Raw genomic sequence first — 14442 nt, forward strand, 5'->3', positions numbered from 1 at the left:
AGAATTAAATAAGGAACAGAATCCACAGTGATCAAATAATCTTTTAATGAAATGCAGTTGGAAGCCCTTTCATTTAAATTCTACTGTCAGGAACAAATTTTAAGCTATAAATTAGTGGCGCATAAGCTCCCCCCCCCCCGACCCCCCAAATGCACTGCCTGGGATACAGTTTGCATGACAGGTTTTAGCAAATGCTCACCGGCTGTTTATCATGGCTTGAAAATTGGAGTCTGTTAAGTCTCTTGAATATTGAGCAGCCACTTCTTTTCTCTTTTTTTAAAAAAATAAAAGATTTAATTCTGAAATGCAAATCAGAGATATTTAAATTGGGCAGATTCTAAAAAGGCTTGATTTTAGAAAATTGGATTAGTTGGTATGCATTGTGCGGTATGGAATGATTAATATTTAGGAACGCAATATTAGGGCTGTGTGAAACGCACGGTAGGGCATCCTTCGGGAAGTGGGTCCCCACCTCATTTCTTTAAGGCAGCTTTGTCCTCCAGAACAGGGGTCTCCATCCAACCTTGCCAACTTTTAAGACTTGTGGACTTCAACTTCGCTGGCTGAGGAATTCTGGGAATTGAAGTCCACAAGTCAAGGTTGGAGCCCCCTGCTCCAGAACATGCAATAGCTGTGAGGACTTTCCAAGTTCTGTCTTTATATTCATTCATTTATTTATTTATTTTATTTATTCATATTTTTATACCGCCCTTCTCCGAAGACTCAGGGCGGTGTACAGCCAATAAAACAACAAAAATCCAAAACAAATTAAAATACTATAACAAATTTAAAAATCTGATTTGACCGCTGTATACTTAAAATATTAGCTAAAATTATTAGCTAAAATATATTTAAATGTAGCTAAATTATATTAGCTAAAATATTAGCTAAAATATTCAGACATATGGACAGTTGCTATGGCACCTCACCAAGCGACCATGTGGTCCGTGCTTCCATGGTCATCCGAGATCCACTTGGAAAACTCACAAAGCAATTCTGACACTCTTGTCTCAACACCTCTTCACTCTTGTGTTTTGCAAAGCCATACGGGTGTGTTCATTCCGCTTACAATCAGTCAACCAACCCTTATCTCAACCCCTTCGCTGTACTCGACCTGCATAGAGAGCAGAACTCTGCAATTGTTTCTGTACCAGGTCATTAAAATCATTTTAACAGCATTGTCTAGCTTTCCTATTTCAACGAATAATATATTCATGTTAAATAACCAGGAGGAATGCCCAGAGAAAAAACAAACCAAATTATTATTAATTTTCTTCCTGGGCCTTCGCACATACATTGTGAAATATACAGCAGGCATTTATTTTCAACAAGACCTTTGTCAACTTAAGAACTGATAACTTTTGTTTTAATAGCAGCTGAGATTGTGAAGGTGGTTTCTGTACTTTTTTAAAGCATTGGTATATAATTGCAGCCTAGCAAATGTCAAGGGAGCTCACATGGAAAACTCTGGAGGAACAATTAAGTTCAGATCGCGCGCTCTCTCTCTTGATATTTTTCTCAAATAAAGACAGATTTCTGGGCCTAGAAGTTGGAGAAGTTTATCAACTGTATCAACCTGTCCAGTTTATTTCTCTTCCTATTAAAATGATAGATGTTGTCTGAGACTTTAGACATACACAGTATGCCAATCAGAATAGAAAAACCAGTATATTAGGTTTTGAGGACCTAGCGTGTCTCCTCAAATATCTTCCTAGTCCAGCCTTCTGTTCAAGCAGGAAACCCTACAACATTTCAGAAAAATGGTTGTCCAGTCTCTTCTTAAAAGTCTCAAGTGTTGGAGCACCCACAACCTCTGGTGGCAAGTCGTTCCACAGATTAATTGTTCTCACTGTCAGGAAATTTCTAGTTCTAGGTTGCTTCTCGCCTTGATGAGTTTCCACCCATTGATTCTTGTCAGTTGACCCCCTCTTCTTTATGTCAACCCCTCAAATATTGGAACATTGTTTTCATGTCCCTAGTCCTTTTTCCCCCCCCATTAAAATAGACACTATCCAATTTTTGCAACAGTTCATTGGTTTTAGCTTCCAGACCCCTAAGAGGGAGGGAGGGAGAAAGGAAGGAAGGAAGGAGGGAGGGAGGGGGAGGAAAAGAAGGAAAGAAGGAAAGAAAGGAGGGAGGGAGGAAAGGAAGGAAGGAAGGAGGGAGGGAGGGAGCGAGGGAGGGAGGAGGGAGGGAGGAAGAAAGAAAGGAAGGAGGGAGGGAGAGAGGGAGAAGGGAGAGAGAAAAGGAAAGAGGGAAGGAGGGAAGAAGGGGGAGGGAGGAAGGAAGGAAAGGAATGAAGGAGCGAGGGAAGGAGGGAGGAAGGAAAAGGGGAAGAAAGGAAGGAGGGAGGGAGACCGGGAGACCAATAGGGCAACCAATAGCAAGATGGATGGACTTAATTACGAAAGCACGGAGCGCACTCTTGAAAACATCCAGTTTGAGTACAGACCATCCTGGAGATATTCTGTTTTTGTGGTGGCTAAGATTCAGGACTGACTTGACTGTATATAATCTAGTACACACGTAATCTGAATATTCATTTCTACAAGTTACGGAAGCCACAATACCTTTATTCAAAGGTCAAAAGAGCATGAACAGAAGGTGATGCTCCCTGCATCAGGTGCTTATGAACTTTAGGATTGGAGGGAAAAAAATCATGAGTTATTCTACATAACCAACCCAGTTCTATTGCTGACATTTTATACGTTATTATTGAATGGCCAATTGCAAAGAGCTGGAATTATTGTCAGGTGCTGCTTTTCATGGATGGACTTGGTGCATCTAACCTACCAGGTCTCTCTTTTTTTCCAGCTGACGTGGTCATGACTGGAGATCTACTTTTGCCATGACCGGGGGATTCCTTTTTGGTAATTTTTCCTTTTCGCTTTGGTTTCTTAGACAGCGTCGAAGATGAAATTGAAATGGCCACCGTGCGACATCGACCAGAAGCCCTGGAACTGTTGGAAGCCCAGAGCAAATTCACAAAGAAGGAACTTCAGATTCTCTATCGGGGGTTCAAAAATGTAAGTGTCTCTTGTGGATTTTGCCCCCAAAGTAGATAATTCCTAAGAATTGGGAAATTACAGAAAGTATTTGGAGGGGGACTGGATAAATTACAGGACGATGCCTATTTCTCAACAACAGTATAACGCAGGGGTCCCCAAACTTGGCAGCTTTAAGGCTGGTGGACTTGCAACTCCCAGAATTATCCAGCCAACTATGGATGAGGAATTCTGGGAGCTGAAGTCCACAAGTCTTAAAGCTGCCAAGTTTGAAGACTTCTGGTACAACGCATCCAGGAATGTGGTGGTAACGATTCATCTCCTAGCCATGGTTGGTTAAGATGACCCAATGATGTGATCTTTGTGGGGACAAAGTGCTCCTTGTAGAACATTTATGGAAGGAAGGGTAGAAGAAAAACATACCAACAGAAGAAATACGCACCCGCACCCCAAGCGACTTAGACAACTGTTTAATGAAAGACATGATCCTCAGGAATGAGAAAGTTTAGAATGGAATGAAATAGAAATAGAACAGAATTTTTTATTGGCCAAGTGTGATTGGACACACAAAGAATTTGTCTCCGGTGTATAAGCTCTCAGTGTACATATAAGCAACAAGTGATTAATCATGATCATAATCATCATAAAAATGCATTCATCATAAATCATGATACAACACTTAGTGATAGTCATAAGATACTAAATAAGCAATCGACATAAATCATACTAGGATATTAAATAAAACAATACAAAATTGTAAGATGTAAGCAACAAAGTGATGGTCATAAGATGTTAAGGAAATAGGTATTAGGAAAGATGAAAAGGACAATACAGCCCTACTAGGTAGATCGACAGTGTTGTGGGAATTAGTTGTTTAGCAGAGTGATGGCACAGGGAAAAACCTGTCTTTGTGTCTGGTTGTTTTGGCGTGCAATGCCCTATAGCGTGGTCTTGAGGGGAGAAGTTCAAAGAGTTTATGTCCAGGATGCGAGGGATCTGTAGATATTTTCTCAGCCCTCTTTTTGACTCGTGCAGTATACAGGTCGTTCATGGAAGGGAGGCTGCTTGTAGCTAGATGGTATGGGCAGGACCAGTGGTGGGTTCTGTCCGGTTCTGTCCAGTTCTTGCGAACCAGTAGTAAAAGTGGTGGGAGGCTCCGTCCACCCACCTGGACATCATAATGGATGATCTGCGCATGTGCAGAAGCGTGCACACTCCCATTGCAAACCAGTAGTAAAGGTAAGTAGGACCCACCTCTGGGCAGGACAGATAATCTAATGAAATGAGATTATTGAGAAGTTCCAGATCCCATTACTAACTAATGGGAATTAAGTGGCCAACGCATAAGTGAAGATCAGTATTTTCTCCTGTAACTTTATTTTCATGCAACAAAACATTAAGAACACACAAAATATTTAGTTTTTAATTTTGGAACGTCACTCTAAACACTTTATCACTAAAATTAAACTGTTATCTTGGACTCAGGACAGCCCCCAAAGTAGATAATTCTTTGGTAATTCTTTGGTAAAAATAAACATCTCAAGCCCTAAGGAAGTGAATCTTCTCAAATTAGGAGGAAATACCTGTTCTACTTCTTGGAATAAGTTTGGGTCACGATTGAGCTTCACTCATTTAGGGTGCTGCAAGTCCTTCCTACTTAGGGTTCATGTGAGGATGACAAAACCTCTGCAGCAATACATACCAATACATCATTTTACTTTGCAGCAATTCTCTTTATTGTATTGCTAGGAAAGTTAAGTTTCCCACTTTTTTGGGCCCTTCAAGAACAGTTTCAAGGTGTTCAAAATCTGATTTTTCTCCCCATAATCTGGAAGAGAAGCAAGTCAGGTGATTGGCCATGACTTAGCGCAGAAGTGATAGAGGCCAGGTAAGAATTGGGCCATGAATTCCATGCTTAGCTTTTTGACTCAAGAATAGATCATCAACTTTGATTCAAGAATAGATCATCAACTCTGTCTCCTCTGAGCTGTCTTGCAAGAGCTCCTGCCCTCAGTTCCTCCCTTCCCTTGGCATCGCAGCTCTTCCGGCAGGTAAGATGAGCTCTTTTGCCCATTCTGCTGGAGCTACGCTGCTGTTCCTTTCATCTCATACCTCAGTCCCCTGTGTTGAGATAGGAATCCCTGCTCCAGAAGACCAACTTTCATTGTCCTGATTCTTCTCTCCCGTCTCCACCCATCTTCACTTTGCTTTGCCTTTCAATGTAGAGCATTCTAGTGGGCAGAAGAAAGCTTTTTGTTCTTCTCTCAAAACAGGGGGACCAATAAAGCTAATTGGAAAGAGACTGAGAACAGTCAAAACCTCTGGGTTGAAATACAGCATATCTTCAAATACTATTTAGAGAGGAGGACCAACACCCATGAACATCTGTTTGGGGCCCCTGAGAATATTCTTTCTTTTGGTGTGACTGTTAATATAACAAACGGTTGGAAGTATTGAGAAAAGTTCTAGCTCAGAGGTCTTCAAACTTGGCAGCTTTAAGACTTGTGAACTTCAACTCCCAGAATTCTCCAGCCAGCGTATCTAGCTGTTCTAGTTGACCCCTAGTATGTGACAGTGAACAAATTCCCTTTTCCCAGCAATGGATCTAAGGATTTTTGTCAAGCTGAACAGGTAATGCTATTAATTTGCTTACCTTCGCTTGACAGTTGCTATGCAGAAAATGAGCATTTTGTTACGTTTCTGGAATGACCGTCTGGGTATTGCAGGGGTGTTGTGACAAATCTCACTGTTCTACAAGTGCTGGTTGCAATTGTGTGATGTTGAAACCAGCCCTTCAAAACTACATTGAATTATTATAATTCATACACCATAGCAAAATGGTTAGGATGGGAATATGCAGTTATCAGATCCATCAGCCACCAGCTGGTCAATTGCTGGAAGCAGTTTATATATTATTACATTTAAATCAGGGGTCTCCAACCTTGGTCCCTTTAAGACTTGTGGACTTAGACTCCCAGAGTTCCTCAGCCAGCTTTGCTGTCTGAGGGACTCTGGGAGTTGAAGTCCACAAGTCTTAAAGGGACCAAGGTTGGAGACCCCTGATTTAAATGAATCTCTTGATAATAGGCTTTGGAACTGTGAATGAAGTTCTAGTTGAAGATCAAGAATGAAATCAGAGGCAAGATCTCAGGATAGTTTCGCCAAATGTCACCTAAGAAAATTTCATGGGAAATGATTTTGAAAGCCATGGAGATCACTGAAGGAAGTCTTGGCTTTAAATATCTCTTCAAGATTTCCTTTGTGAAGCTGCAGACTTCCTTTCCTCCTCAGAATGAAACAGTCTCAGGATATGATCCCTTGCTCAATAGTAGTAACTGTGAGAGGGATCTTGGAGTCCTAGTGGACAACCATTTAGATATGAGCCAGCTGTGTGCAGCAGCTGCCAAAAAAGCCAACACAGTTCTGGGCTGCATCAACAGAGGGATAGAATCAAGACCACGTGAAGGGTTAATACCACTTTATAAGGCCTTGGTAAGACCACACTTGGATTACTGCATCCAGTTTTGGTTGCCATGATGTAAAAAAGATGCTGAGACTCTAGAAAGAGTGCAGAGAAGAGCAACAAAGATGATTAGGGGACTGGAGGCTAAAACATATGAAGAATGGTTGCAGGAACTGGGCATGGCTGGTCTAGTGAAGAGAAGGACCAGGGGAGCCAGGATAGCAGTGTTCCAATATCTCAGGGGCTGCCCCAAAGAAGAGGGAGTCAAGCTATTCTCCAAAGCACCTGAGGGCAGAAGCAATGGGTGGAAACTACAGTAATCGAGAGAAGCAACCTGGAACTAAGGGGAAATTTACTGACAGAACAATGAATCAGTGGAACCACTTGCCTCCAGAAGTTGTGGATGCTCCAACACTGGAAGTTTTTTAGAAGATGTTGGGTAACTATTTGTCTGAAGTGGTGTAGGCTTTCCTGCCTGGGCAGGGGGTGGACTAGAAGACCTCCAAGGTCCCTTCCAACTCTGTTGTTGTTGTTGTTGTTGTTATCTGGATGACTGAGAATCCCCATGCACAAAACCCTATTCACCTTTTGTTTCAGATATAACAGAGATACAGGAGAGGTAGTTAATGATTGCTTGTTCAGTTCTAAGTTACAATGGTTTTGGTGATCAGAACTCAGCGTCCTGGCCATTCTCAACACCCTCACGGTCACTTGATCTGGGTGCTGGAACCGGTTCACACGTATGACCGTTGCGGTATCCCACAGTCAGGTGGTCCCACTTGCAACTTTTCCCGCCGGCCTCCCACAAGCGAAGTCAGTGGGGAAGGCTGAAGGAAAGGGTTGCTATTGCTCTGGGAAGTCTCCCCCCCCCCTACAAATGGTAACCTCCCCCTCCAGCCGTGCCACATTCCTGCTACACCAGGGGTGCTGTTGTGAAGTGAGGCAGTTGTGAAGTGTGGTTTTGTATGCCTTATAACCACGTCCCTTAGCAACAGATATTCTGGTCTCAATTACTGTAATTAACCAAGAACGGACCTCCAGAGCACCCAAAGACGGCAACTGATCCACCAGAGTACTTTGTAGGGGAAACTGTCTAGATTCCTCCCATTTATTCAGTGGGGGGAGGGAGGCTGTATTTTGCAGTCCGTGCAGGTAGTCCTTGATTTATGACCTTGCTTAAATCAACAGAAAAAAGAAGAAAAAGACATGGATTCAGAGTTCTGATGGCCATTGTCCCCCCTGCAGTCAGATAATGACTTTATTTATTTATTTATTTATTTATTTATTTATTTATTTATTTATTTATTTAGTCACAACAGTATATATAAACATAAGCATGAAAGTAAATAACCAAATGCTCGGCAAGCAGCTTTCATTTATAGCATCCTTCAGTCACGTAACTAAAATGTACAATGATTCTTATCAGAAACCAGCATTTACTTCCAGTTTCGATCAAAAAAACACACATAACATAAAGACCATGGATTTCAGTGAAGAATCAAGCTAATGCAATCCTTGGTTGTATAAACAGAGGACTTAGAATCAAAATCGTGTGACAGTACCATTTTATAAAGCCTTAGTAAGACCACACCTTTAATACTGTGTCCAGTTTTGGTCGCCGCATTACAAAAAAAGGTGTTGAGACCCTGGAAAAAGTGCAGAGAAGAGCAACTAAGAGGATTAAACCAGGGGTGAAATCCAGCAGGTTCTGACAGGTTCTGGAGAACCGGTAGCGGAAATTTTGAGTAGTTCAGAGAACTGGCAAATGCCACCTCTGGCTGGCTCCAGAGGGGGGTGGGAATGGAGATTTTGCAATATCCTTCCCTCAGGAATGAGCAGGGAATGGGTATTTTGCAGTATCCTTCTCCTGGAGTGGGGAAGAAATGGGTATTTTGCAGGATCCTTCCTCTGCCACGCCCACCAAACCACACCACGCCCACCAAGCCATGCCACGCCCACTAAGCCACACCCACAGAACAGGTAGTAAAAAAATTTGAAACCCACCACTGACAAAAACATAAGAAAAACATTTGTAGAAACTAGATATGGCCAGTCTAGAGAAAAGAAGGACTAGAGGGGACATGATAGCAGTCTTCAAGTATTTGAGGGGCTGTCACAAAGAAGAAGAGGGGGTCAACTTATTTTCCAAAGCAGCAGAAGGCAGGACAAGAAGCAACAGATGGAAACTCATCAAAGAGAGTAGCAACCTGGAATTGAGGAGAAACTTCCTGACAGTGAGGACAATCAACCAGTGGAACAGACGTTGCCTTCAGAAGTTGTAGGGGCTCCATCACTGGAGGTTTTTAAGAAGAGACTGAACAGCAGCCACCTGTCTGAAATGGTATAGGGTCTCCTGTTTGAGCAGGGGGCTGGACTAGAAGACCTCCAAGGTCCCTTCCAGCTCTATTCGGATTGAATCATATGGATTCACTTAACAAGGCACATTAAGAACCAGATCGATCTGCTTCACCTGGGAACTGCTCCAAAACAAAAATCATGTCGGTTATGTGATGAACCCCTTAACAACCAGCACAAGTTAATTAAGGTCGTAAATCAAGGACTACCTGAATGGATATGTGCGTATGCTAAGTGGTGATCAATAGTAGCATCACTGGATCTGAGCAATCAACAGGGTTATAAGTTATCGTTTGTAAGAGAGGGATGAGAAGCCTAAAATTGCTACCCAGAGGCAAATTATCTGATGATTAAACGGCTACTGTAAGATTTCTTACGGCTGAACGATACCAAATCTGAGTAGCTGGAGGAAATGTGTTGTGTTTAGTAAAAAAAATAATAATTGTTTTTATATGGCAATTGGGAAATAGATTTCGCGGGTCCTTGGCCCCTTCGAAGCTCAATTTGGCAGTCGTGATTTTCATCTTCCCGGCTTTCGAGCCTGGCTGATGAATCATCCTGAGATGGAGATCACAGTGGGACAATTCCATTTTGTAGCTGCCTTCCCATCCTTTCCTCGTTCCCACAATGGAAGTTTGATTGCCGTAGTCATTAACCTTTCAAACCAAGGGCTCTGTGGTGTGCCTTATTTAAGGAGCACTTCACAGTAAATTGCCCAAACTGTCAAACATGTGCTCCACGTGTGGCTGGGTTTTTTTTCCCCTTTCCCGTCTTCTGCCCATTGATAAGTTTCTCGCAGTTAAAAAGAAAGAAAAGGGAAGGAAGGTTTTGTATTTCTCTAGATTTCTGCCCCCAAAGCATAGGTTGAATACTCAGGATTGGTGTCTTACAGAGACCTTATCAATATGTGGCTTCAGTCAAATGCATGACATGTCATGTGCCAGCTTTAGCAAGAGGGCACAGTGGCACAGCTGGTGCTGGAACTGCCTGCCAGAAATGGTCTGCACTCCAGCGGTTCGAGTCCGGCTCTGCGAGATGGAGTGAATTCCCACTGTTCACTCCCTGCCTCCTGCCCACTCAGCAGTTCAAAAGCGATACTGCGAGTAGATAAATGGGTACCACCTCAGTAAAAAAAAAACCTAGCTGTGTTTGTGTGTGCACCGGGCAGACGCTGGCACTGGACCTGGCCAGATGAGAGGCAGTGCAACGCGTGATGAGGCAAGACCAGCGGAGGGTCTACGACAACTCGCCATGGCCAAAACACCACAACCAACTCGTGATGGGACAACTCGCTGCAGAACAAGAGTTACCCTAATATCAAAGAAATAATGGAACGGAATCATTAAAAAAAATGGATGCCGAAGGAGGAACAAAATGAAATGGGAATGACAAAAATTAAAATAATGTTCTAATTATTTTAAATAATTAAACTGAATTGCTGAATTGTCCTACAGTCGGTTGACCCATGGCACATTGGCCATGGTGAGTTGGCCGTGGAGAATTGTCCCATTCTGAGCAGTGGAGGAGCCAGAGGTGGGTTTCAGCAGGTTCTGACCAGTTCTGGAGAAGCGGTAGCAGAAATTTTGAGTGGTTTGGAGAACTGGTAAATACCACCTCTGATTGGCCCCACCCCCATCTATTCTCTGCCTCCTGAGTCCCAGCTGATTGGGAGGAAATGGGGATTTTGCAGTATCCTTCCCCTGCCATGCCCACCAAGCCACGCCCACCAAGCCATGCCACGCCCACAGAAACAGTAGTAAAAAAATTTGAAACCCACCACTGGGAGGAGCCCTGCAGAGCCAGCAATGTGAGCACCGCTAGCCAGCTGGTGTAAGCTACTTTGTCCCTATGATGCACCAAGGATAGGCACGAAACTACCCAAGAGAGACTGAAGTAGCCACTTAAGCCGTCAGGGCTGCATTGTGCCTAGCAAGTGTAGATATCTCTAACATTGTGTGCCATACCCTAAATAAATAAATAAATGTCAGATTTAGCAAATTGAGTAAAAATCTGGGACTTAAATATGGCAGACTGGAACATCCATTGGACAAATCATTTCTGATTAAGATCTTTAGGCCATTCAAAAAGATGTTTTTTTAAAAAAAAAAGTTTCGTAATGTAAATACGAATTGATTTGGGTAATTAGCTCATCCCTAGTTAATTCTAATCAAAGCTGCAGTATTTTGAATTAGTCTGAAACGCTTGAGTGAATCGTCTCCAACATTAGGGAACTGGGAAAGAGCCCCATGAGAAAATAGTCAACAAGCAACCTTCATAGTTTGATCTGTTCTTATAATTTGAAAAAGGAAAACGTTCACTGAGGTTTGTGTTGCCCTTTCGAGCTGCAGAACAACAAGTACTGTTACGGAAGTAATGAAGAGCAAATTCACAGAGTACTTATGCATCCCAGTATCGGTACTTAATATTGCGTCCTCTGGATAGTTATTAAAACTCTGTATTGCATCGTCATGCCTTTCAATTAGATTAAGCTTTGGAAAGCTTCCTTTAGTGTTTTCAAGCACTTTGTTTATTATTTTAGGCCGGCTTTAAATAAGATTCATGCAGCCCCTATATATACACCAACAAGCATCACTCAACAAGGGGTAGGCATTCTTTAGCTTACTGATTTAAACGGAGGGATCGACAGACAGTATATATCTAAGGTAAGAAGTCTAGTGTTAATTTATGACTTGCTGGTAACACAATACTCAGAAAAAGAGAGCAAGTCACACTTTTTAAAAGATAATAGTTTATTTATTTTTTCCTGCTGTGCAATTATGGAACTGCAAGAAAGCTTCCAGTGCACTGTGAATTTCACACAAAGGATTGTCACAAGTACATTGGTACGTGGGATGTTTCTTCAATAAAAGTTCCTAGCAAAAGGGAGAAAGTTGCAGCTGGAAGCAGTTGGAGTTTTGCCCTCCAAAATGTTCAATGGAATAATGACCTTCCCAATCAAAACTATTTGTCTGGAGTCAAATATCCCCATATTCAGTTATGGAAATAATTTCAAAAGTTGTGGCCATTGTTTTTTTAAGTACCACGCCATAAGAGATTTCCCATAAGTCGAGAATTTGAGGACCAATTTGTTAAGTTGTTTTATCTGATTTATTGTCATGGACCAAGAGTTGTTTAAAACATTTCCAAAGATGGAAACATCCACCAGAAAATTCCTGGTTTCTTGAAAAATAAAAAGCCACTTATGAGCATTGATTGGTATCGCCTCCTTCCATATTAAGAAGCACCTTCCTTCCGTCTTTCAACAAGAGGAGAAGAAGTCCCTGGAGAGATTTGCAGTTTAGCACAGAGTTGGAAATTATTTAAAGCTAAATGGAGTGAGGTGCTATATAGCTTTGCTCTTTTAACCAGCCTGTGAGAAGTCTGAGTGCAAATACCCAAGGTGAAGTTTAAGAGCAATAAGAACTTTCTTTTCCTTTCCTTTCCTCCTTTTCTTCTTCATGCATTTACTTCCTTTCCTTTCCTCCTTTTCTTTTTCATCCATTTACTTCCTTCCCTTCCCTTCTATCTCCTTTTTTTCCTCCCTTCCCTCCCTTCCATTCTCTCTCTTTTTCCTTTCCTTTCCTCTCCTCTCCCCTTTCCATGCCCCACTCTGCCACTTCCCTTCCCCTTATTTTCCTACAATTCCACCTGAATACAGTTACAGAGGCGTAAACAGGCAGTGGAGCCAAGATTATTTTGAAGAAGTTTCATACTATTCATTTATGGGAATATAGAAAGCGGTAAAAGACAAATCATTGCATACTTTCTGGGCCTGGATAAAACCAGTGCCTATATGCAGGGGAAAGGTTGCCAGCAGTCACAAATATAAAACCAGCAGTTTAAAAGTGAAAATTCTTATCCAGCTTAATTTGAAGGGGGGGGGGGAAGGAAGAAGTCTCATTAATTTAAATTGTGCAGGTCTGCATAAATAAAAATGAGGTACCTGTTGCTACAGCCAATATTTGGAATAATGATTTATTGGTTCTGTATGTGGGAGGCTATGATTTTATAGCATTAAGTTTCTCTTCATGTGGAAGGAGGGGCCCATGATTGTCTCCTCAGCTTTCTAGTTGTGATAGGACTTACATGTGGGTGGAAGAATTATCCCGAATGCCTCAATTTCTATTTAATGCCAACCCTTTGATCTCATTAAGCATTTCCTGATTCTGCCTTCAGGATTCTCTTGAGCTCTAGTTGAATTTTTGAGAACAAGACAGTCTGTCTATTCTTGGTGCCACAGAGTGTTTTATTTCTGGTGGAGATTCTGGGGGAAAAAATTGTTTAGTCTCTTAGGACTTTTTAAATTTGGTTTTAAAGGGAGAGATTTTCATAGCTTGAGTTAAAAGGAGAAGCAGAAACTATACTAAAAAAAAGTTATCTAAAGAAATGTTGAAGGGAAACAGAGAAAGAAATTAGTTCAGAGGAACTATGATTATACCCACATAGGTAAAGGTAAAGGTTCCCCTCGCACATACGTGCTAGTCATTCCTGACTCTAGGGGGCGGTGCTCATCTCCGTTTCAAAGCCAAAGAGCCAGTGCTGTGCGAAGACGTCTCCATGGTCATGTGGCCGGCATGACTCAATGCCAAAGGTGCACGGAACACTGTGACCTTCCCACCAAAGGTGGTCCCTGTTTTTTCTACTTGCATTTTTACGTGCTTTCGAAACTGCTAGGTTGGCAGAAGCTGGGACAAGTAACGGGAGCTCACCCCGTTACATGGAAGCACTAGGGATTCGAACTGCTGAGCTGCCGACCTTTCGATCGACAAGCTCAACGTCCTAGCCCCTGAGCCACCGCATCCTCCCACATATAGATATACAAAATAAGAGCTGGAAGGGACCTTGGAGGTCTTCTAGTCCAACCTCCTGCTCAAGCACGAGACCCTCTACCATTTCAGACAAATGGAAGTCCAGTCTCTTCTTGAAAACTTCCAGTGATGGAGCACCCACAACTTCTGGTAGCAAGCTGTTCCACCGGTGAATGGTCCCCACTGTTAGGCAGTTTCTCCTCAATCCCAGGTTGCTTCTCTCCTTGATTAGTTTCCATCCATTGTTTCTTGTTTTGCCTTCTGGTGCTTTGGAAAATAAGTTGACCCCCTCAAATACTGGAAGACTGCTATCATGTCCCCCCCCCCAAGTCCTTCTTTTCATTAAACTAGACATACCCAATTCTCCATTTATCCAGAAAACTGCTGGAAAAATTAAACGGGAGAAGTTTCTACCAAACTCTTTAAAATTAAAAACAAAGAAAAGAAGAAAGAATATGTATCGATGTCCACTGCCTGATAACTGGATCAAGAGACAAGAAGCGTGAAGGCAGAAAAGGGGATTCCCATTGACACTCAAGCGTAATGTAGGTAACCCTCAACTTACAACGGCACTAAAAAAAAAAGTGACTCGTGACCGTTTTTCACACGACCATTGCAGCTTCCCCATGGTCATTGGTCAGGTGATCAAAATTCAGACGCTTGGCAGCTGGTTCATATTTATAACTGTTGCTGTGACCCCGTGGGGGTGTTCATGTGATCCCCTGTAGCAACCTTCTGACAAGCAAAGGCAACGTGGGAACCAGGTTCCCTTCACTAACTTAACAACTGGAGTGATTCTAAAACGTCCATC

The 14442-nt window shown here is 42.3% G+C and overlaps 1 protein-coding gene across 6 annotated transcripts in view; it reads left to right on the forward strand.

The window, feature by feature from the left end:
* The window catches only part of KCNIP4 (potassium voltage-gated channel interacting protein 4), a 390676-nt gene that overhangs the window by 348966 nt on the left and 27268 nt on the right, over window positions 1–14442 (forward strand). For 4 of the 6 annotated variants that reach the window (XM_058192113.1, XM_058192109.1, XM_058192108.1 and 1 more), the window contains exon 2: window positions 2902–3026. In XM_058192113.1, coding sequence (XP_058048096.1) covers window positions 2925–3026 — 102 coding nt within the window. In that variant the 5' untranslated portion in view covers window positions 2902–2924. The remainder of the gene's footprint in view (window positions 1–2901; window positions 3027–14442) is intronic. The other 2 variants (XM_058192110.1, XM_058192112.1) reach the window with 1 other exon arrangement.

The sequence above is a fragment of the Ahaetulla prasina genome, chromosome 8, assembly GCF_028640845.1.
Source record: "Ahaetulla prasina isolate Xishuangbanna chromosome 8, ASM2864084v1, whole genome shotgun sequence".
Taxonomy (NCBI): Eukaryota; Metazoa; Chordata; class Lepidosauria; order Squamata; family Colubridae; genus Ahaetulla; species Ahaetulla prasina.